Source organism: Salmo trutta, chromosome 22, assembly GCF_901001165.1.
Source record: "Salmo trutta chromosome 22, fSalTru1.1, whole genome shotgun sequence".
Taxonomy (NCBI): Eukaryota; Metazoa; Chordata; class Actinopteri; order Salmoniformes; family Salmonidae; genus Salmo; species Salmo trutta.
The window spans coordinates 43181385-43203373 of NC_042978.1; the positions used below are offsets into that span (position 1 = coordinate 43181385).

The window sequence follows — 21989 nt, forward strand, 5'->3', positions numbered from 1 at the left end:
CTCTCTCTCTGTCTCTCTCTCTGTCTCTCTCTCTCTTTCTCTCTCTGTCTCTCTTTCTCTCTCTCTTTCTCTCTCTCTCTCTCTCTCTCTCTCTCTCTCTTTCTCCCTCTCTTTCTCTCTCGCTCTCTCTCTCTCTCTCTCTCTCTTTCTCCCTCTCTTTCTCTCTCGCTCTCTCTCTGTCTCTCTCTCTTTCTCTCTCTGTCTCTCTCTCTCTCTCTCTCTTTCTCCCTCTCTTTCTCTCTCGCTCTCTCTCTGTCTCTCTCTCTTTCTCTCTCTCTCTCTCTCTCTCTCAATTCAATTCAATTCAAAGGGCTTTATTGGCATGGGAAACATATGTTTACATTGCCAAAGCAAGTGAAATAGATAATAGATAATAAACAAAAGTGAAATAAACGGTCACAAATCTTGCTACTGTGATGGCACGCTGTGGTATTTCACCCAAAAGATATGGGAGTTTATCAAAATTGGATTTGTTTTCGAATTCTTTGTGGGTCTGTGTAATCTGAGGGAAATATGTGTCTCTAATATGGTCATACATTTGGCAGGAGGTTAGGAAGTGCAGCTCAGTTTCCACCTCATTTCGTGGGCAGTGTGCACATAGCCTGTCTTCTCTTGAGAGCCAGGTCTGCCTATGGCGACCTTTCTCAATAGCAAGGCTATGCTCACTGAGTCTGTACATAGTCAAAGCTTTCCATAATTTTTGGTCAGTCACAGTGGTCAGGTATTCTGCCACTGCGTACTCTCTGTTTAGGGCCAAATAGCATTCTAGTTTGCTTTGTTTTTTAAAATTAATTCTTTAGAATGTGTCAAGTAATTATCCTTTTGATTTCTTATGATTTGCTTGGCCAATTCGTTGATATATATGTTGAACAGGGTGGGGCTCGAGCCTCCCTCCCTCCCTCCCTCCCTCCCCTCCCTCCGCTCTGGCTTGGTTTTGTCCCAGAGCCAGTGATGTTATAAACAGGGTGACCATTTCACCCCGGTATGCATGTCATCTTCAGTCCTTCAGTCTCCCCAAATTTATATCAGCCCCCTGTAACCCAGGTCAGAGCTCCTTCCCCTCTTTCCTCCTCCCCTCTTCCCCTCCTCCCCACCTCTCCTTCCCCCTGTTTTTCCATGCATATTTTTGGCAAACCTCTTAGAGATGATTGATGACAGGCCCTATGAAGCTGAGCAGTACAGGGGTAAAGGTTCCCTTCTCTTTGTCTCTCTTCCTGTCTATCTCCCCCCTCTGTGGCTCTCGCTCCCTGTTTACCCCCATCCTTCTCTCTGTCTCACTCTCTCTCTCTTTCTGTCTACCCCCTACTGTTCTCGCTCTCTCTCTTTCTGTCTATCTCCCCACTCTCTGTGTCTCTCTCTCCCTGTCTACCCCTACCCGTCTCTCTGTCTCTCTCTCTCTCTCTCTCTTTCTGTCTATCTCCCCACTCTCTGTGTCTCTCTCTCCCTGTCTACCCCTACCCGTCTCTCTGTCTCTCTCTCTCTCTCTCTCTTTCTTTCTGTCTATCTCCCCCTCTCTCCCCCCTCTCTGAGTCTCTCTCTCCATGTCTACCCCTACCCGTCTCTCTGTCTCTCTCTCTCTCTCTTTCTTTCTGTCTATCTCCCCCATCTCTCTCCCCTCTCTGTGTCTCTCTCTCCCTGTCTACCCCTACCCGTCTCTCTGTCTCACTCTCTCTCTCTCTCTCTCTCTCTCTCTCTCCCTCCCTCCACAGAGCCCCCTCCAGCAATCACAGTGGGCGGTAATGTGACAGCGACTCCAGGTTCCAGTGCTGTTCTGACCTGCCATGTGGCCAGTACGGTCCAGTTCAACCTGACCTGGCACAGAGGGGGTGTGGACGCCCGGCTGGACCCCCGCCGGCGCCCCCTGGCCAACCTCTCCCTGGACGTACACTCCGTTGGCCCCGACGACGCCGGCTGGTACGAGTGTGTCGCCACCAACGAGGGAGGAGTTTCTACTGAACGCATCTACCTCATCGTGCAAGGTGTGTGTGTATTTCTCTGTGTGTATGTGTAAGCCTGGAATTTTTTTTGTCTGTCTATGTGTGTTTGTGTATGCATATGTGTACATTTATGTGTGTATGTGTGTCTCACTCCTCTCCACACTGTGTTAGCTGGACTGGAGTATGTCTGGGGGTTCAGATTTACACCGCTGGGGAATGGGGCTCTGGGCAACACAACCTCGCTGCTCCCAAACACAGACCCCCTCCTCGCTCCCAAACACAGACCCCTTCCTCGCTGCCAAACACAGACCCCTCTCCTTGCTCCCAAACACAGACCCCTCTCCCTGCTCCCAAACACAGACCCCCCTCCCTGCTCCCAAACACAGACCCCTCTCCCTGCTCCCAAACACAGACCCCTCTCCCTGCTCCCAAACACAGACCCCTCTCCCTGCTCCCAAACACAGATCCCTCTCCCTGCTCCCAAACACAGACCCCTCTCCCTGCTCCCAAACACAGACCCCTCTCCCTGCTCCCAAACACAGACCCCTCTCCCTGCTCCCAAACACAGACCCCTCTCCCTGCTCCCAAACACAGACCCCTCTCCCTGCTCCCCAAACACAGACCCCTCTCCCTGCTCCCAAACACAGACCCCTCTCCCTGCTCCCAAACACAGACCCCTCTCCCCACTCCCCAACACAGTCCCCTCTCCCCACTCCCCAACACAGTCCCCTCTCCCCACTCCCCAACACAGTCCCCTCTCCTCTCTGCTCTCTCCCCAACACAGTCCTGTCTCCCCAACTTAGTCCTCTCTCCTCTCTCCCGAACACAGTCCACTCTCCTCTCTCCCGAACACAGTCCTCTCTCCCAACACAGTCCACTTTCCCCTCTCCCCAACACAAACCTCTCTCCCCAACACAGTCCCCTCTCCACAACACAGTCCTCTCTCCCCAACTCAGTCCTCTCTCCTCTCTCCCGAACATAGTCCACTCTCCCCTCTCCCCTCTCCCCTCTCCCCAGCACAAACCTCTCTCCCCAACACAGTCCTCTCTCCCCAACACAGTCCTCTCTCCCCAACACAGTCCCCACTCCCAAACACAGTCCCCACTCCCAAACACAGTCCTCTCTCCCCAACACAGTCCTCTCTCCTCTCTCCCCAACACAGTCCCCTCTTCCCTCTCCCCTCTCTCCAACACAGTCCCCTTTCCCCTCTCCTCAACACAGTCCTCTCTCCCCAACACAGTCCCCTCTCCTCTCTCCCGAACACAGTCCACTCTCCCCTCTCCCCAACACAAACCTCTGTCCCCAACACAGTCCCCACTCCCAAACACAGTCCCCACTCCCAAACACAGTCCCCTCTCCCCAACACAGTCCTCTCTCCTCTCTCCCCAACACAGTCCCCTCTTCCCTGTCCCCTCTCTCCAACACAGTCCCCTCTCCCCTCTCCTCAACACAGTCCTCTCTCCCCAACACAGTCTTCTCTTCCCAACACAGTCCCCTCTCCTCTCTGCTCTCTCCCCAACACAGTCCTCTCTCCCCAACTCAGTCTTCTCTCCTCTCTCCCAAACACAGTCCACTCTCCTCTCTCCCGAACACAGTCCACTCTCCCCTCTCCCCAACACAGTCCTCTCTCCCCAACACAGTCCTCTCTCCCCAACACAGTCCTCTCTCCCCAACACAGTCCTCTCTCCCGAACACAGTCCACTCTTCCCTCTCCCCTCTCTCCTCTCCCCAGCACAAACCTCTCTCCCCAACACAGTCCCCTCTCCCCAACACAGTCCTCTCTCCCCAACACAGTCCTCTCTCCCCAACAAAGTCCCCCCTCCCCAACACAGTCCTCTCTCCCCCCGTTCCCGGGCCCCTATAACTCACCCTAATGCTTTATGGGACGTGTTGGGGCGCTAGCTAACCCAGGCTTTTCCATTGCAGAGGCAGGACAACTTAGAACAAGTTCCTTACAGGACAGTACATCTCCTCTGTAGTTAGCAGCTCTCTTACAAGGCATCAGGAACACATTGTCTGACAGACAGTCAGGTGGTATCCGACGAGGTGCTCTGGATGCCTTCTGTCAGGAAATGGCGATGTGAGACAGATACAAGGAGTTATTAGCAGATGAGCTCAGCCAAAGGCCATCCAGACCATCCATTACAGCCCAGGTGGCAGGAGGTGAGAAAGGGATAGAGAGAACAGAGAGCGAGAGAACAGAGAGAGAGAGAGAGAGAGGGGCAGAGAGAACAGAGAGAGAGATAGCAGAGAGAACAGATAGAGAGAGAGGGCAGAGAACAGAGAGAGAGAGGGCAGAGAACAGAGAGAACAGAGAGGAGAGATAGAGATAGACAAGAGAACAGTGACATGGAGGAGAGGATGTAGTCACTGAAGACTTCATTTACAGCTATTGAAAATCAATCGTTATCTTGGAATATTCTTTCACTCTCATTTGTCAGTCTCATTACGTTTAATCAACACACATTTTCACTTCTGTTATTTATCAGCCTCAAGATACCCTTAATTAACCGTAACCTTGACATCAACTGTAACTTGACTAAAGACCCTCTGTGAGGTGTGATGCTACATGTCATGAGCATAACCTTACCTGTAGAATATGGCAGAATGTGTCAGAAGTGTTCCACTGTGTTCTAGGACTGGCAGAATGTGTCAGAAGTGTTCCACTGTGTTCTAGGACTGGCAGAATGTGTCAGAAGTGTTCCACTGTGTTCTAGGACTGGCAGAATGTGTCAGAAGTGTTCCACTGTGTTCTAGGACTGGCAGAATGTGTCAGAAGTGTTCCACTGTGTTCTAGAACAAGCAGAATGTGTCAGAAGTGTTCCACTGTGTTCTAGGACTGGCAGAATGTGTCAGAAGTGTTCCACTGTGTTCTAGGACTGGCAGAATGTGTCAGAAGTGTTCCACTGTGTTCTAGAACAAGCAGAATGTGTCAGAAGTGTTCCACTGTGTTCTAGGACTGACAGAATGTGTCAGAAGTGTTCCACTGTGTTCTAGAACAAGCAGAATGTGTCAGAAGTGTTCCACTGTGTTCTAGGTTAGCTCCTGGGCTTGTTCTGCTCACAGGGCTTTAACGAACTTAGTTAGTGAGGGGTTACTGAAGGTTATAATACAGTACCGGTGCTGCTGCAGACACGTTTGGAGCGAACTTCTCCACCCTGCCCTGTCATTTGCTCAGCTCATTGAGTGATAAGTTGCTCAATCGACCCCAAAAAAGTTTCCCAGGGTTTCTTGGGTGATTTTCAGTGTTGCACTCATGTGTTTTTATCTCCCTCCCTACATCCATCTCTCTTGTTCTCTCTCCTAGCTCTTCTCCTCTCCCCCTCTCCTCTCTCTTGTTCTCTTCAACTATCTTCCTTTCTTCTCCCTTTAGCTCTCTCGCAGCACTCTCTCCGTGTCCCTTTCTTCCCCCCCCTCTCTCTCTCTCTCTCTCTCTCTCTCTCTCTCTCTCTCTCTCTCTCTCTCTCTCTCTCTCTCTCTCTCTCTCTCTCTCTCTCTCTCTCTCTCTCTCTCTCTCTCTCTCTCTCTCTATGTAACAGCTGTTCCAGGGCCCTGCTGTTCTTTAATAACCCCCTGGTCAGGTCCATCCTAGTCATTAGGCCAGGTCTTTGAAGTGGGCCAGGGCTACTGACACAGGACAACAGTGGGCAAAGACAGGCCTGGTCCTGACACATAAAGGCTATTGCTGAGTAAAACTTGAGAAATATGTGTCCTTGTACTGTAGGAAGCCCCTAGTCCTCAGAGTGACGTCACCGGGTCCCCCAGTAGAGGGGAAAGACATGGGACGAAGAGAAGGTGATGAGAGCAGGTAGAGGTGTGTTCAGACAGACAGCATGTTCAAAGTCTTCCTCTATGTGGGATACAGATGGAAAGTGGGTTATAGATGAGGCCAATGAGATTTATTGTCCAGACGATTCCAAGTCAAGGAATTATATGTAATTTTTTTTGGTTCTCTCACTCTCTTTTCATGACCTGATGACAGTTGGCTCCTGTAGTGAGAATTGTAAGGATAGTGGACAGTATCACGACAGCCAAACAGCACCTTTATAACATACTGTAGCTATAGTGCTGTCTCTTCTTAATCATTGTAATGTTTTACTGTTTACCCCTCTATCACCCCTGACCCCTTATTGAGACGTCCTAGGTGAAGGGTGTTATCATAGGACTTACTGTCAGTGTCCAAAGAAAAACAGAAAGAAATAATGAAAACACTATCCCAGTCATGGGGGCAAAGGAATGGACAAATCCTTCTTGGGAATTCCTAGAGGAAATGGGAATGAGAATAGGAGGGTTGTTCTGTATAGAACAGGAAACTCTCCTGTAAGTGTTCTTTGTTGGGAAGTCCGGATCCTGCTGTGGATTTTCTCGGAGCTAGAGCGCACTGGGCTCTGGAGATGATTTTGGCAGGCGGCGAAAATTGGGAAAACACATCACATTCATGAGTTACACATCATGAATCAATTGGAAAATCTTTGCGGATTCAGGTGGCTTTGGGAAGATCTGGAATCAATATTCCTTATTTTTTTAACCAATTAAAAGAGAGATGACGATGAAAGATATTCCGTGAAACATTATTGGTTGTAGTTACGTGCAGCAGTTTTAACGCTACCTAGAATATTGAAAGTGATATGTTCTATTAAAGCTATTAGGTGTGAACAAGGCAGAAGGGTGACAACTGAGCCTAAATCTTTAGACAGGTCTGTATCAGGCCATGGAGGTCTGGGTTAGTCTGCGGTCTGTGCCAACTAGCTAGACCAAATCTAAGCCTTATATCAAATCAAATCAAATCAAATCAAATTTATTTATATAGCCCTTCGTACATCAGCTGAAATCTCAAAGTGCTGTACAGAAACCCAGCCTAAAACCCCAAACAGCAAGCAATGCATGTGAAAGAAGCACGGTGGCTGGGAAAAACTCCCTAGGAAAAACTCCTTGTACGTTCATTTTGAAAATAAATAAACGTCAAGATGAGCCTGCACATACCTGCTGCGTTTTGGTCCTCCTTAACCGACGACAAGGGTGACAGAATCACCCACCAACTATGGACCAAGCAGCAGAGGAAGGAGCAGAGGGACTTCGAGTTGGACTGGCGGGAGAAATGGACCTGGGAGGAAGTTCTGGACGGGGCCGGACCTTGGCACCAGGCTGGGGATTATCGCCGCCCGCAGTGGGAAATTGAGGCAGCCAAGGCAGAGAGGCGGAGGTACGAGGCCATGGACGCGCTGAGGGAGAAGCACGAGAGGCACCCCCAATAAATATTTTTGGGGGGGGCACACGGGTAGTTTGGCTAGGCGTAGGAAGAGCCGGAAGCCAGCTACCCGTGGTTATATGGAGGAGCGTATGGGGTGGAGAGCGCTATGTTTCGCTGAGGAGCGCACTATCTCACCCATACGCACGCACAGTCCGGTGCGAGTTATTCCAGCCCCTCGCAGGTGCCGTGCTAGAGCGGGCATCCAGCCTGGTAGGAGAATGCCTGCGCAGCGCATCTGGTCGCCGGTACGCCTCCGAGGACCAGGCTACCCAACTCCCGCTCTACGCACGGCTACCATCAGGCACCTGCACAGCCCAGTCTGCCCTGTACGAGCACCCCGCTCGTACAGGGCTACTATTTCCATCCAGCCAAGGCGGGTTGTGCAGGAGGTAAGATCTAGACCGACTGTGCGCCTCCATAGCCCTGGGTTTCCAGCTCCTGTCTCTCGTGCGGACCCGGAAGTGCGTCAACCCTGTCCGACTCGTCCTGTTCCCGCTCCCCGCACTAGCCTTCAAGTGCGTAAACCTAGTCAACAGTCGTCAGAGCTGCCCGCCAGTCAACAGTCGTCGGAGCTGCCCGCCAGTCAACAGTCGTCGGAGCTGCCCGCCAGTCAACAGTCGTCGGAGCTGCCCGCCAGTCAACAGTCATCGGAGCTGCCCGCCAGTCAACAGTCGTCGGAGCTGCCCGCCAGTCAACAGTCGTCGGAGCTGCCCTCCAGTCAACAGTCGTCAGAACTGCCGGAGTGGCCAGACTGCGCTGAACTGCCGGAGTGGCCAGACTGCGCTGAACTGCCGGAGTGGCCAGACTGCGCTGAACTGCCGGAGTGGCCAGACTGCCCTGAACTGCCGGAGTGGCCAGACTGCCCTGAACTGCCGGAGTGGCCAGACTGCCCTGAACTGCCGGAGTGGCCAGACTGCCCAGACTGTCCCGAGCTGCCAGACTGTCCCGAGCTGCCAGACTGCCCAGACTGTCCCGAGCTGCCAGACTGCCCAGACTGTCCCGAGCTGCCAGACTGCCCAGACTGTCCCGAGCTGCCAGACTGCCCAGACTGTCCCGAGCTGCCGGCAGACTGCCCAGACTGTCCCGAGCTGCCAGACTGCCCAGACTGTCCCGAGCTGCCAGACTGCCCAGACTGTCCCGAACTGCCAGACTGCCCAGACTGGCCGGACTGCCCCCCGGCGATGCCAGAGTGGCCCGACAGCCTGGAACGGCCGGAACCAGAGCCACCTCCAGATATAGGTGGGTTGGGGAGGGGGGGTGTAGCACAGTGCCGTCGTTGACGGCAGCCACCCTCCCTTCCCTCCCTTTAGTAGAGGGGAATTTTGGTTTTGTTGTTTGGGGTTGTTTTTTTTTGTTTTTTTTGTTTTTAAGGTGCTTCCGGGGTTAGCACCTTTAAAGGGGGGGTACTGTCACGTCCTGGCCAGTATAAGGGTTAATTAGTATTGTAGTTTGGTCAGGACGTGGCAGAGGGTATTAGTTTTATGTGGTTCGGGGTGGTGTGTTTTGTTGAAGGGGCATTTGGTTTAAGTATTCCGGGGTTTTTGGGCACTGTTTGGTTTTCAGGTATTCTATGTTTAGTCTAGTATGTCTGTTTCTATGTTTGGTTAATTGGGGTTGGGACTCTCAGTTGAAGGCAGGTGTTGTCTATCTGCCTTTGATTGAGAGTCCCATATATTAGGGTGTGTTTGTGTTTGTTATTTGTGGGTGATTGTTCTGTGTTTAGCCTTGTGCCTTACCAGACTGTTTTTTGTTGATCGTATTTCTGTTTGTTATTTTGGTGTTCATTTTGATAGTTAAATAAAAGTCAAGATGAGCCTGCACATACCTGCTGCGTTTTGGTCCTCCTTCACCGACAACAACCGTGACACCTAGGGAGCTCTGAGGTCATGAGAGAGGGTGACCTGGGGAGTTCTGAGGTCATGAGAGGGGGTGACCTAGGGAGCTCTGAGGTCATGAGAGGGGGTGACCTAGGGAGCTCTCAGGTCATGAGAGGGGGTGACCTAGGGATCTCTGAGGTCGTGAGAGGGGGTGACCTGGGGAGCTCTGAGTTCATGAGAGGGGGTGACCTGGGGAGCTCTGAGTTCATGAGAGGGGGTGACCTAGGGAGCTCTGAGGTCCTTATAGGGGGTGACCTAGGGAGCTCTGAGGTCGTGAGAGGGGGTGACCTAGGGAGCTCTGAGATCTTGAGAGGGGGTGACCTGGGGAGCTCTGAGTTCATGAGAGGGGGTGACCTAGGGAGCTCTGAGGTCATGAGAGGGGGTGACCTGGGGAGCTCTGAGGTCATGAGAGGGGGTGACCTAGGGAGCTCTCAGGTCATGAGAGGGGGTGACCTAGGGATCTCTGAGGTCGTGAGAGGGGGTGACCTGGGGAGCTCTGAGTTCATGAGAGGGGGTGACCTGGGGAGCTCTGAGTTCATGAGAGGGGGTGACCTAGGGAGCTCTGAGGTCCTTAGAGGGGATGACCTAGGGAGCTCTGAGGTCATGAGAGGGGGTGACCTAGGGAGCTCTCAGGTCATGAGAGGGGGTGACCTCGGGAGCTCTGAGGTCGTGAGAGGGGGTGACCTGGGGAGCTCTGACTTCATGAGAGGGGGTGACCTGGGGAGCTCTGAGTTCATGAGAGGGGGTGACCTGGGGAGCTCTGAGTTCATGAGAGGGGGTGACCTAGGGAGCTCTGAGGTCCTTATAGGGGGTGACCTAGGGAGCTCTGAGGTCGTGAGAGGGGGTGACCTAGGGAGCTCTGAGATCTTGAGAGTGGGTGACCTGGGGAGCTCTGAGTTCATGAGAGGGGGTGACCTAGGGAGCTCTGAGGTCATGAGAGGGGGTGACCTGGGGAGCTCTGAGGTCATGAGAGGGGGTGACCTGGGGAGCTCTGAGTTCATGAGAGGGGGTGACCTAGGGAGCTCTGAGGTCATGAGAGGGGGTGACCTAGGGAGCTCTGAGGTCGTGAGAGGGGGTGACCTAGGGAGCTCTGAGGTCGTGAGAGGGGGTGACCTGGGGAGCTCTGAGGTCGTGAGAGGGGGTGACCTAGGGAGCTCTGAGGTCATGAGAGGGGGTGACCTGGGGAGCTCTGAGGTCATGAGAGGGGGTGACCTGGGGAGCTCTGAGGTCGTGAGAGGGGGGTGACCTAGGGAGCTCTGAGGACCTTACAGGGGGTGACCTGGGGAGCTCTCAGGTCATGAGAGGGGGTGACCTGGGGAGCTCTGAGGTCATGAGAGGGGTTGACCTAGGGAGCTCTGAGGTCATGAGAGGGGGTGACCTGGGGAGCTCTGAGGTACCTTTATAATGAAGTAACCTAGAGTCCGGGGAAAATGTGGCCTTTAACATGACTAGAGACTTTAGCTGAATCTTTTTTAATACCGCACAAATGATGGAAATGACAGGCTACTTTGACACTGACAAACTGAGAATCTAAGATCAATAATAATGACCTGGTTTTGAATCCATCAATAGTCCAGGCCTAGCTGTATTGGGACACACATATTGTACAGGAAATTATAGTCCTAAACATCTTTCAAAGTTTCACTGACTCACCCAATGATGCGCAGGTCGGGGATGACCGATATGCTAGTGCCTCTCTCTTGTTTTACTTTGTCAAACAATGTTAGCTCTATAGGCCTATTTGGAAGTTGATTAAATACTTTGCTAGCTAACAGCAGACAGGTTGGAGTCTTCTCTTTTCAGCAGGAGCTATTTGCTTTCCAACCTTTGTTTTTTCGCAATTGTATTTCAAATATTGCGAAAGGCCTGTTTTGTCTGCGTGCTGTTCGCTGACAGATTCGTCGTGCGTTCTCGACTGTAGGCTGTGCCTTGTTATTGGGCTACACACAATCCACAGCTAGGCAATTTGTTAAAAGGAGCTACTGATCCTCTGTGGCTAAATGAAAAGGCCTACTCAGGGTGTAGTAGGCTATTCTGAATGATTTGATTTCTTTCTGAAAAGGCAGTAGTAATTCTATAACTTTGACCAATGTATTTCAGTATATCAGGGGTGCTGCTGCACCTCCAGGATCCTTCCCGCGGCTATGAGTCCATTTCTATTTTTATTACCGCATTTCAAGCCATGCATGTTTGGATACCGGCACGGGCAAGCTCCGTACAGGGCAGACTGGGAAAAGGCACAAGCGGGTGCACGTTAGCTCCGTACAGGGCAGACTGGGAAAAGGCACAAGCGGGTGCACGTTAGCTCCGTACAGGGCAGACTGGGAAAAAGGCACAAGCGGGTGCACGTTAGCTCCGTACAGGGCAGACTGGGAAAAGGCACAAGCGGGTGCACATTAGCTCCGTACAGGGCAGACTGGGAAAAGGCACAAGCGGGTGCACGTTAGCTCCGTACAGGGCAGACTGGGCAAAAAGGCACAAGCGGGTGCACGTTAGCTCCGTACAGGGCAGACTGGGAAAAGGCACAAGCGGGTGCACGTTAGCTCCGTACAGGGCAGACTGGGCAAAAAGGCACAAGCGGGTGCACGTTAGCTCCGTACAGGGCAGACTGGGAAAAGGCACAACTGGGCAAACTTGACGAAGTCACGATGACTTGGGGGCAGTGGGTTCAGAACAACAACTGCAAAAACTGTATGCAAAAAATATATAATTATACCACCACCCAAAAGGCCACTTGGCGAGAGGGAGAGCAAAGGGCAGGTGCAGGGCACAGGTAGACTCCTATCTGCCTGCTTTCATCACAACGGGTTTATTGATACGCTTCTATAAACCACTGTGCAAGTTAGTCTCACCTTCAAATTTAAAGATATACAATGTACATTTATTTGGTCAGTGGATTATATGAATTGATCTTTGATGGGAGCAATCATTATTGAACCAGATGACTTAAGGATATTCATGTTGCTGTGACCCCCTCCTTTCTTTCAGAGCCCCCCCAGGTGTCAGTGGACCCCCGGCACCAGACCTTTACCACGGGACAGGAAGTGAGAATCAGGTGCTCGGCCAGAGGTTACCCTGCCCCTCACCTGGTCTGGACACACAACGACATGTTCCTCGTGGGTTCCAGCAGGTGAGGTCACAACCTTTCACCTCTCACACAGGTCACGCAGGTCAGGAGTGGCAGAAGACTGCTGTGTCCTGTGTTTGTTTTGTTTGTTTGTTGTTGTGCTTAAGGCTTAAGGGTTATCGTGCTTTGGTGGTACTTACATTTACCAAATAACTAAATCATTTAGTCTGAGCTGTTGCTAGGGATCTTCAGATGACTGTGTGCTAATGTACTTCATGGAGTGTTGTCTGTGTTGCTGTGTTATTACAGGTGTGTGTAGATGAGGTTGATGTGTGTCAATATGTATTAATCCTCTGACCTCTGACCCCTGTGCAGACACAGAATGGCCCCTGATGGGAGTCTGATCATTAGGAACATGGAACAGAAGGATGCTGGGGTGTACGGCTGTCTGGCCAGCAACCTGGCTGGGACAGACACTCAAACATCCGTCCTCACCTATATCGGTGAGTAGGACACAACAGACATGCAGACGGACGGACGGACTCCTTTAACCTGTGTTGTGCTCTGTCAGTCTCCCTCTGTCATACTCTCACCCCCCTGGTCTCTTGTCTTCCCCCAGAGTCCCCTGTGGTGATCGTGGTGCTGAGTGAGATTCTGATTGGTCTAGGAGAAACCACCATCTTGGCATGCTCCGCCTCAGGGATCCCCCAGCCGGAGATCAGGTGGTTCAAAGGTAAGGTATGTTGACTTGGAAGCAGCCTCCTGTGTGTGGCAGAGAGGGATGATGAGAAGAGAAGAGGCCTTCATCTGTCGTTGAGTAGAGAGTGTAGCTTTTATTCCTCAGGACATGAATATCCCATATGGTTACTTAACCCTGACTTTATGGTGTAGAGGGTTGCTTTCCCGCGGGTCCCAACATAGGTCATTGCGGCACAGTCTGCATTTTTTCAGACAGACAACTTAGTTTGTCCTGCAGATTATTTGGAAACGGTCGTCTTTCTGCTTTGTATGCGTTGGACCAGGCCTCTTCCTATTGTATTAGAAACACATCTTTGTCGCATTATTCACACACTTAAGAATTCGCTGCTTCACGTTAAGTAGCCTACCTCTCCTCTCCGTGTTGGATGTGCCAGATCAAGTGTGTCTAGTATATGTGTGGTCTCTATGAAATGAGGTAGTCTATGTACAGGCGGAAAATCATGTGATTAGGATATAGATTACTGCAGTGTCTGTAAATAAATACTGATAATGGAAAGAAGTGGAGTTGAGGTGCAATCCAAAAATGTGATCGTTGTTGAAAAGGAAAAAGATGCATAGGTTACCATGGTGATCCTTTTCAATAGATATTGATTACCAATTTATTTTGTCACTGCCTCCCGCTCCTAAAAGGTAGGGTATATCCTATAAGTGTCCACTCTCATCATTCTTCTAGTTCAGTAGTAAAAGGTAGGGTATATCCTATATCCTCTTTTTCGTGATATCCAATTGCATCGCTGCAACTCCCCAACGGGGCTCGAGGTGAAGGTCGAATCATGCGTCTTCCGAAACATGACCTGCCAAACATAACACCCGCGCGCTTAACTCGGAAGTCACCCATACCGATGTGTTGGAAGAAACACCATTCAACTGACAACCGTATTCAGCCTGCAGGTGCCCGGCCCACCACAGGGAGTCGCTAGAGCATGATGATCCAAGTAAAGCCTCCCCAGACAAACCCTCCGCTAACCCAGACAACGCTAGGCCAGTTGTGCTCCGCCCTATCGGACTCCAAGTCACGACACAGCCTGGGATCGAGAGGGAGCGGAATGAAGAAATCAGTCCCACGCAGACATCTAGTGTAGAACTCACTGTTGTAGCCATAGAGAGACACACATACACACACACACACACACACACACACACACACACACACACACACACACACACACAGAGACATAAACACAGAGACACACACACACACAGACACACACACACAGAGACACACACACACAGATACACACACACACAGACACACACACACACAGACACAGACACACACGGAGACATACACACCCACAAAGAGACTTCTCATTCACATACCTCTGTGTGTTAGCCTTAATAAATCAGCTTGCCGTGGCCCTGGGCAGACAGGAAGTCGTATGTTTTATAGAGTGCAGAGCAGGAAGTGGAGTGTTTTATCGACTGGTGCACAGGAAGTGCTCCTCTGACACCTCTGACACACTTGACTGACTCAGGCCTCCCCGTGGGAAACCTTAAAACGTTCCTGTGTTTTAGCCTAACCCTTAAAACGCTCCTGCTTTCAGTCTAACCCTTAAAACGCTGTTGCTTTTAGTCTACCCTTAAAACGCTGTTGCTTTTAGTCTACCCTTAAAACGCTGTTGCTTTTAGTCTACCCTTAAAACGTTCCTGTCTTTTAGTATAACCCTTAAAACACTCCTGCCTTTTAGTCTAACCCTTAAAACACTCCTATCTTTTAGTCTATCCCTTAACCTCTCTGGGGTATATGGGACGCTAGCGTCTCACCCGCGGGACACACTATTCAACAGCCAGTGAAATAGCAGGGCGGCAAATTCAAAACAACAAAAATCTCATAATTCAAATTTCTCAAACATACAACTATTGTATCCCATTTTAAAGATACACTTCTCGTTAATCCAACCACATTGTCCGATTTCAAAAAGGCTTTATGGCAAAAGCATAACATTAGATTATGTTAGGACAGCGCTGAGACAAGAAAAACCACACAGCCATTTTCCAAGCAAGGAGATGCGTCACAAAAACCAGAAATACAGCTAAAATGAATCACTAACCTTTGACGATCTTCATCAGATGACACTCCCAGGACTCAATGTTAAACAATACATGTATGTTTTGTTCGATAAAGTTCACATTTATATCCAAAAACCCATTTTACATTGGCACGTGATGTTCAGAAAATGTTTTGCCTCCAAAACTTCATGTGAATGAGCACATCAATTTACAGAAATACTTATCATAAACGTTGATAAAATTTACAACAGTTATTGAAAGAATTATAGATACACTTCTCCTTAATGCAACCGCTGTGTCAGATTTCAAAATAGCTTTACAGCGAAAGCGCATTGTTCAATATTCTGAGTACAGAGCTCAGCCATTAAAGCAAGCTATACAGTTACCCGCCAAGTTCTGGAGTCAACAAAACTCAGAAATAGTATTATAAATCTTCACTTACCTTTGCTGATCTTCGTCGGAATGCACTCCCAGGACTCCCACTTCCACAAGAAATGTTTGTTTTGTTCGATAAACTCCATATTTATGTCCAAATACCTCCCTTTTGTTCGCACGTTCAGATCACTATTCCAAAGGCACAATGCGCAAGCGCATAACCCTAGATGAAAAGTCAGAAAGTTCCGTTACCGTTTGTAGAAACATGTCAAACGATGTTTACAATCAATCCTTAGGGTCTTTTTATCATAAATATTCGATAATATTCCAACCGGACAATAGCGTATTTATTACAGAGGAAAAAGAAGGATCGGCCTCCTGTGTGACCGCGCAGTAAACAACTCATTGGCCTCAGGCAGTCCACTTGTTGAGTCAGCTCTTATTCTCTCCCCAATAACAGTAGAAGCATGAAACAATGTTCTAAAGACTGTTGACATCTAGTGGAAGCCGTAGGAAGTGCAAAATGAACCCTAAGTCACTGTATACTGTATAGGCAATCACTTGAAAAACTACAAACCTCAGATTTCCACACTTCCTGGTTGGATTTTTCTCAGGTTTTTGCCTGCCATATGAGTTCTGTTATACTCACAGACATCATTAAAACAGTTTTAGAAACACAGAGTGTTTTCTATCCAAATCTACTAATAATATGCATATCCTACCTTCTGAGCCTGAGTAGCAGGCAGTTTACTATGGGCACGCCTTTCATCTGGACGTCAGAATACTGCCCCCTACCCTAGAGAAGTTAAAATGCTCCTGTCTTTTAGTCGAACCCTTAAAACACTCCTGGCTTTTAGTCTATCATGCTGACCACACTGCTCGCATCGTATGCGCGAGCACTGCAAAATAAATGTACACATACACTCATTACACCCACACTCCTCGCGTGCACCAACGAGCATTGCAAAGCTCCCCAAAAATGATGTCAGTTCTATTTGTGACGCTGAACGAGGTACAAGTCCTGCCTCTCCCATCTCGTCATTGGTTTATAGAAGCATATACCCACATGCCATCTCCTCATTGGTTATACCTACGCGGGCGAATGAAAGATGTACTGAGGTCGGTCGGTCGGTCGGTTGTGGTAATACACCTTATTATGAACGTTAGATGCCAATCACCATATAAAGTCCAAAGAAGAAACAGTCTGGAAGGAGGAGAGATGACTAGAAATTATTCGCTTGACCGTTTTATCTGTGGATTAATTGTCAGAGTAGAGGACCTTGTGCATTTCAGGTAAAATAACAACCCAACGTTTATATCCCAGGACAAATTAGCTAGCAACAGCAAGCTAGCTAATTATGACAAATTAGCTAGCAACTGCAATATAGCTAGCTAAATTGCCATAAATGTTTAATGCTTTTCGACCTGTCCCGAAATTAATATAATTGGTTCAGAGTATGTTTAGATATTTCAACCTGCGTGTCCTGATCGCGTTTGGTACCGGGGGACAAAATCAATTTGCGCACGATGGCACACTTGGACGCACGCTTGGACACGGTGTAACCCTAACCCTCCTGTCGTTTAGTCTAACCCTTAAAACCCTCCTGTCGTTTAGTCTACCCTTAAAACACTCTCTTTTTCATTCTGCTGCTCTGTCCACTTATTCTTTGAACGAGAAAGACAAAGAGAAAGATGAAGAGTACACACTAGAAGAAAGAATGAATGATGCAAATGCTCATTCTCATTTCATAAAAATTTGCTGCAAACAAACACACAGCATTTGATAATATTTCATTGGTTTTGCTCGCCTCACGTTATGTACTTGATAGGTTTTGCTCGCCGGAAATAGAATAGAAAGTAATAAGCTGAAGACCATACTATTTACCAAGAGCTTTCATCTATCTTTTTCTTAGCTGTCTATTTACCACCACAAACCGATGCTGGCACTAAGACCGCACTCAACGAGCTGTATAGGGCCCTAAGCAAACAAGAAAATGCCCATCTAGAGGCGGTGCTCCTAGTGGCCGGTGATTTTAATGCAGGGAAACTGAACTCCATCTTACCTCATTTTTACAAGCGTTTCACCTGTGCAACTAGAGGGGAAAAACTCTAGATCACCTTTACTCCACACACAGTCACGGGCTTCATTAATAAGTGCATCGACGATGTATTCCCCACAGTGACCATACATACATATCCCAACCAGAAGCCATGGATTACAGGCAACATCCACACTGAGCTAAAGGCTATAGGCTTTGGGATGAATTGGAATGCCGACTGCAAGCCAGGGCTAATCGCCTAACATCAGTGCCCAACCTCACTAATGCTCTTGTGGCTGAATGGAAGTAAGTCCCCGCAGCAATGTTCCCACATCTAGTGGAAAGCCTTCCCAGAAGAGTGGAGGCTGTTATACCAGAAAAGGGGGGACCAACTCCATTTTAATGCCCATGATTTTGGAATGAGATGTTTGATGAGCAGGTGTCCACATACTTTTGTGTATCTACCTCAATTACCATGCAACCCTGCACATCGACTAGGTACTGGTACCTCGTGTATATAGCCAAGTTGTCGTTACTCATCTTGTATTTATTCCTTGTGTTATTGTTTTTCTATTATTTATCTTTACATTGTTGGAAAGGGCCCGTAAGTAAACATTTCACTGTTAGTCTACACCTGTTGTTTATGAAGCGTGACAAATACAATTTTATTTGATATGACCATATACAACTTCCTGGTTAACAACTTCCTGGTTGCCCTTTATTTGACCCACAGGTGACCTGCAGCTGCGGCCATCATCCTACATGGATATTGACCCCCTGGGAGGGACTCTGACGATCAAGGAGACACAGGACGTTGACGCGGGGGACTACACCTGTGTGGCTGTGAACCCTTCAGGAACCTCCTCACCTGGGAAGATCACTCTGGATGTAGGATGTAAGGATTCCTCTGGACTCTTGAACACATCATGATCAAAGATGTCATCAAAGATGTCTTGTAATTTTGACATCTGACATCTCTACACCCAGAAAAGACCAGTTTACCACCAGAAAATCACATCATTATATTGTCCCATGTCAAATATTGCCTGCTGTGTAGATGGCTGTATTGATGGATGAATGTAGCCTTTATTTATGGTCTTATGAGGGATTTAGCTCTTAGTGTTGTTGACCTCTGTAAACCCTAACCTCTGACCTTCGCCTTCCAGCTGCACCCCAGTTCACCAGAGAACCGTCTGACGTGGCGGCGGACATTGGCTCTAACGTGACCCTGCCGTGCCACGCACAGGGGTACCCCGAACCCCAGATCACCTGGAGGAGGGAGGACAACGCACCCGTCTTCACCAGACGCCCCACACACAGCACCATCACACAGAAGACAGGAGGGGACCTGCAAATCAGCAGTGAGGTTTTGGTTCATATACACATGCACGCACGCACGCACACACACACTCTCTCACACACACACACACACACACACACACACACACACACACACACACACACACACACACACTAATTCCTATCTTCTCTCTTCTCTGTGTTAGATCTGTGGGTGGAGGATGAGACGGTGTATGTTTGTGAGGCCCAGAACCAGTTTGGGAGGATCCAGACCCACGCCAGAGTCACTGTCACCGGACTGGGTAAGAGACAGACAGAGATCAGGGTATTATAGGGGTACAGAGGGTAGGTAGAGGAGGGTATTATAGTGGTATAGAGGGTAGGGTAGAAGAGGGTAATATAGGGGTACAGATGGTACAGAGGGTAGGGTAGAAGAGAGTATTATAGGAGGGGTACAGAGGGTAGGGTAGAGGAGGGTATTATAGGGGTACCGTGGGTAGGGTAGAGGAGGGTATTATAGGGGTACCGTGGGTAGGGTAGAGGAGGGTATTATAGAAGGGCTACAGAGGGTAGGGTAGAGGAGGGTATTATAGGAGTGGTACAGAGGGTAGGGTAGAGGAGGGTATTATAGGAGGGGTACAGAGGGTAGGGTAGAGGAGGGTATTATAGGAGTGGTACAGAGGGTAGGGTAGAGGAGGGTATTATAGGAGGGGTACAGAGGGTAGGGTAGAGGAGGGTATTATAGGGGTACCGTGGGTAGGGTAGAGGAGGGTATTATAGGAGGGGTACAGAGGGTAGGGTAGAGGAGGGTATTATAGGAGTGGTACAGAGGGTAGGGTAGAGGAGGGTATTATAGGAGGGGTACAGAGGGTAGGGTAGAGGAGGGTATTATAGGAGTGGTACAGAGGGTAGGGTAGAGGAGGGTATTATAGGAGGGGTACAGAGGGTAGGGTAGAGGAGGGTATTATAGGAGGGGTACAGAGGGTAGGGTAGAGGAGGGTATTATAGGAGGGGTACAGAGGGTAGGGTAGAGGAGGGTATTATAGGAGGGGTACAGAGGGTAGGGTAGAGGAGGGTATTATAGGGGTACCGTGGGTAGGGTAGAGGAGGGTATTATAGGGGTACCGTGGGTAGGGTAGAGGAGGGTATTATAGGAGGGGTACAGAGGGTAGGGTAGAGGAGGGTATTATAGGAGTGGTACAGAGGGTAGGGTAGAGGAGGGTATTATAGGAGTGGTACAGAGGGTAGGGTAGAGGAGGGTATTATAGGAGTGGTACAGAGGGTAGGGTAGAGGAGGGTATTATAGGAGGGGTACAGAGGGTAGGGTAGAGGAGGGTATTATAGGAGGGGTACAGAGGGTAGGGTAGAGGAGGGTATTATAGGAGTGGTACAGAGGGTAGGGTAGAGGAAGGTATTATAGGAGGGGTACAGAGGGTAGGGTAGAGGAGGGTATTATAGGAGGGGTACAGAGGGTAGGGTAGAGGAGGGTATTATAGGAGTGGTACAGAGGGTAGGGTAGAGGAGGGTATTATAGGAGTGGTACAGAGGGTAGGGTAGAGGAGGGTATTATAGGAGGGGTACAGAGGGTAGGGTAGAGGAGGGTATTATAGGAGGGGTACAGAGGGTAGGGTAGAGGAGGGTATTATAGGAGTGGTACAGAGGGTAGGGTAGAGGAGGGTATTATAGGAGGGGTACAGAGGGTAGGGTAGAGGAGGGTATTATAGGAGGGGTACAGAGGGTAGGGTAGAGGAGGGTATTATAGGAGGGGTACAGAGGGTAGGGTAGAGGAGGGTATTATAGGAGGGGTACAGAGGGTAGGGTAGAGGAGGGTATTATAGGGATACAGAGCGAAGTTTATATGTCAATTGAATTTCAACAATGAAACAGTTGGTGGTTCTATTAGATTCAGGATTTCAGCAAACAAAGAAAGGAAGACAACAACAGGGGAGAAATATAGGTACAAGTTTAGCGTTTCATAATTTTAACGTTTTGAATTATTTTTTGGCCAAATCGTTGTAGTTGGAGTTGAATTCCACAAAGCCTGGTCACTGCTCCACTCCGTTAATAAAGCCTGGTCACTGCTCCACTCCGTTAATAAAGCCTGGTCACTGCTCCACTCCGTTAATAAAGCCTGGTCACTGCTCCACTCCGTTAATAAAGCCTGGTCACTGCTCCACTCCGTTAATAAAGCCTGGTCACTGCTCCACTCCGTTAATAAAGCCTGGTCACTGCTCCACTCCGTTAATAAAGCCTGGTCACTGCTCCACTCCGTTAATAAAGCCTGGTCACTGCTCCACTCCGTTAATAAAGTTCAACAGAAACGTCCTTCACCATGGTGTGGAGTTTAGTCAGCTAAACTCAGCAGCCTTTTTCAGGACCCTGTCTTTCAAAGATAATTCATAAAAATCCAAATAACTTCACAGATCTTCATTGTAAAGGGTTTAAACACTGTTTCCCATGCTTGTTCAACGAACCATAAACAATTAATGAACATGCACCTGTGGAACGGTCGTTAAGACACTAACAGCTTACAGACGGTAGGCAGTTAAGGTCACAGTTATGAAAACTTAGGACACTGAAGAGGCCTTTCTACTGACACCTCAAGAAAGATTCCCATGGTCCCTGCTTATCTGTGTGAACGTGCCTTAGGCATGCTGCAAGGAGGCATGAGGACTGCAGATGTGGCCAGGGCAATGAATTGCAATGTCCGTACTGTGAGACGCTTAAGACAGCGCTACAGGGAGACAGGATGGACAGCTGATCGTCCTCGCAGTGGCAGACTATTTGTAACAACACCTGCACAGGATCGGTACAACCGAACATCACATCTGCGGGACAGGTACAGGATGGCAACAACAACTGCCCGAGTTACACCACAATCCCTCTATCAGTGCTCAGACTGTCCGCAATAGGCTGAGAGTGGCTGGACTGAGGGCTTGTAGGCCTGTTGTAAGGCAGGTCCTCACCAGACTTCACCGTCAACAACGTTGCCTATGGGCACAAACCCACCGTTGCTGGACCTGTCACGTCCTGACCAGTAAAGGGGTCTATTTGTTATTGTAGTTTAGTCAGGACGTGGCAGAGGGTATTTGTTTTCATGGTTTTGTGTATGGGTTTAGATGGAGGGATATTTTGTGTAGAGTGTTTCTGGGGTTTATTGGTGTAAGTGTCGATGTAGAGGGGGTAGTTTATTTAGGTGGTTCGGGGTGTGTGTGTATTGTAGAGGGGTATTTGATTTATGTGTTCCGGGGTGTTGGGTATGTTCTTGGGTTTATTTTCTAAGGGGCTGTTCTAGTTTTGTATTTCTGTGTTGGCCTGGTATGACTCTCAATCAGGAACAGCTGTACATCGTTGTTGCTGATTGAGAGTCATACT

At 49.2% G+C, this 21989-nt stretch overlaps 1 protein-coding gene across 1 annotated transcript in view; it reads left to right on the forward strand.

Annotated features, from left to right (window-relative positions):
- The window catches only part of hmcn1 (hemicentin 1), a 240835-nt gene that overhangs the window by 101903 nt on the left and 116943 nt on the right, over positions 1-21989 (forward strand). Inside the window, exons 12-18 of the mRNA XM_029706242.1 lie at positions 1710-1979; positions 12054-12195; positions 12508-12635; positions 12752-12865; positions 18049-18210; positions 18482-18676; positions 18821-18916. Of these exons, the coding sequence (XP_029562102.1) occupies positions 1710-1979; positions 12054-12195; positions 12508-12635; positions 12752-12865; positions 18049-18210; positions 18482-18676; positions 18821-18916 (1107 nt within the window). The remainder of the gene's footprint in view (positions 1-1709; positions 1980-12053; positions 12196-12507; positions 12636-12751; positions 12866-18048; positions 18211-18481; positions 18677-18820; positions 18917-21989) is intronic.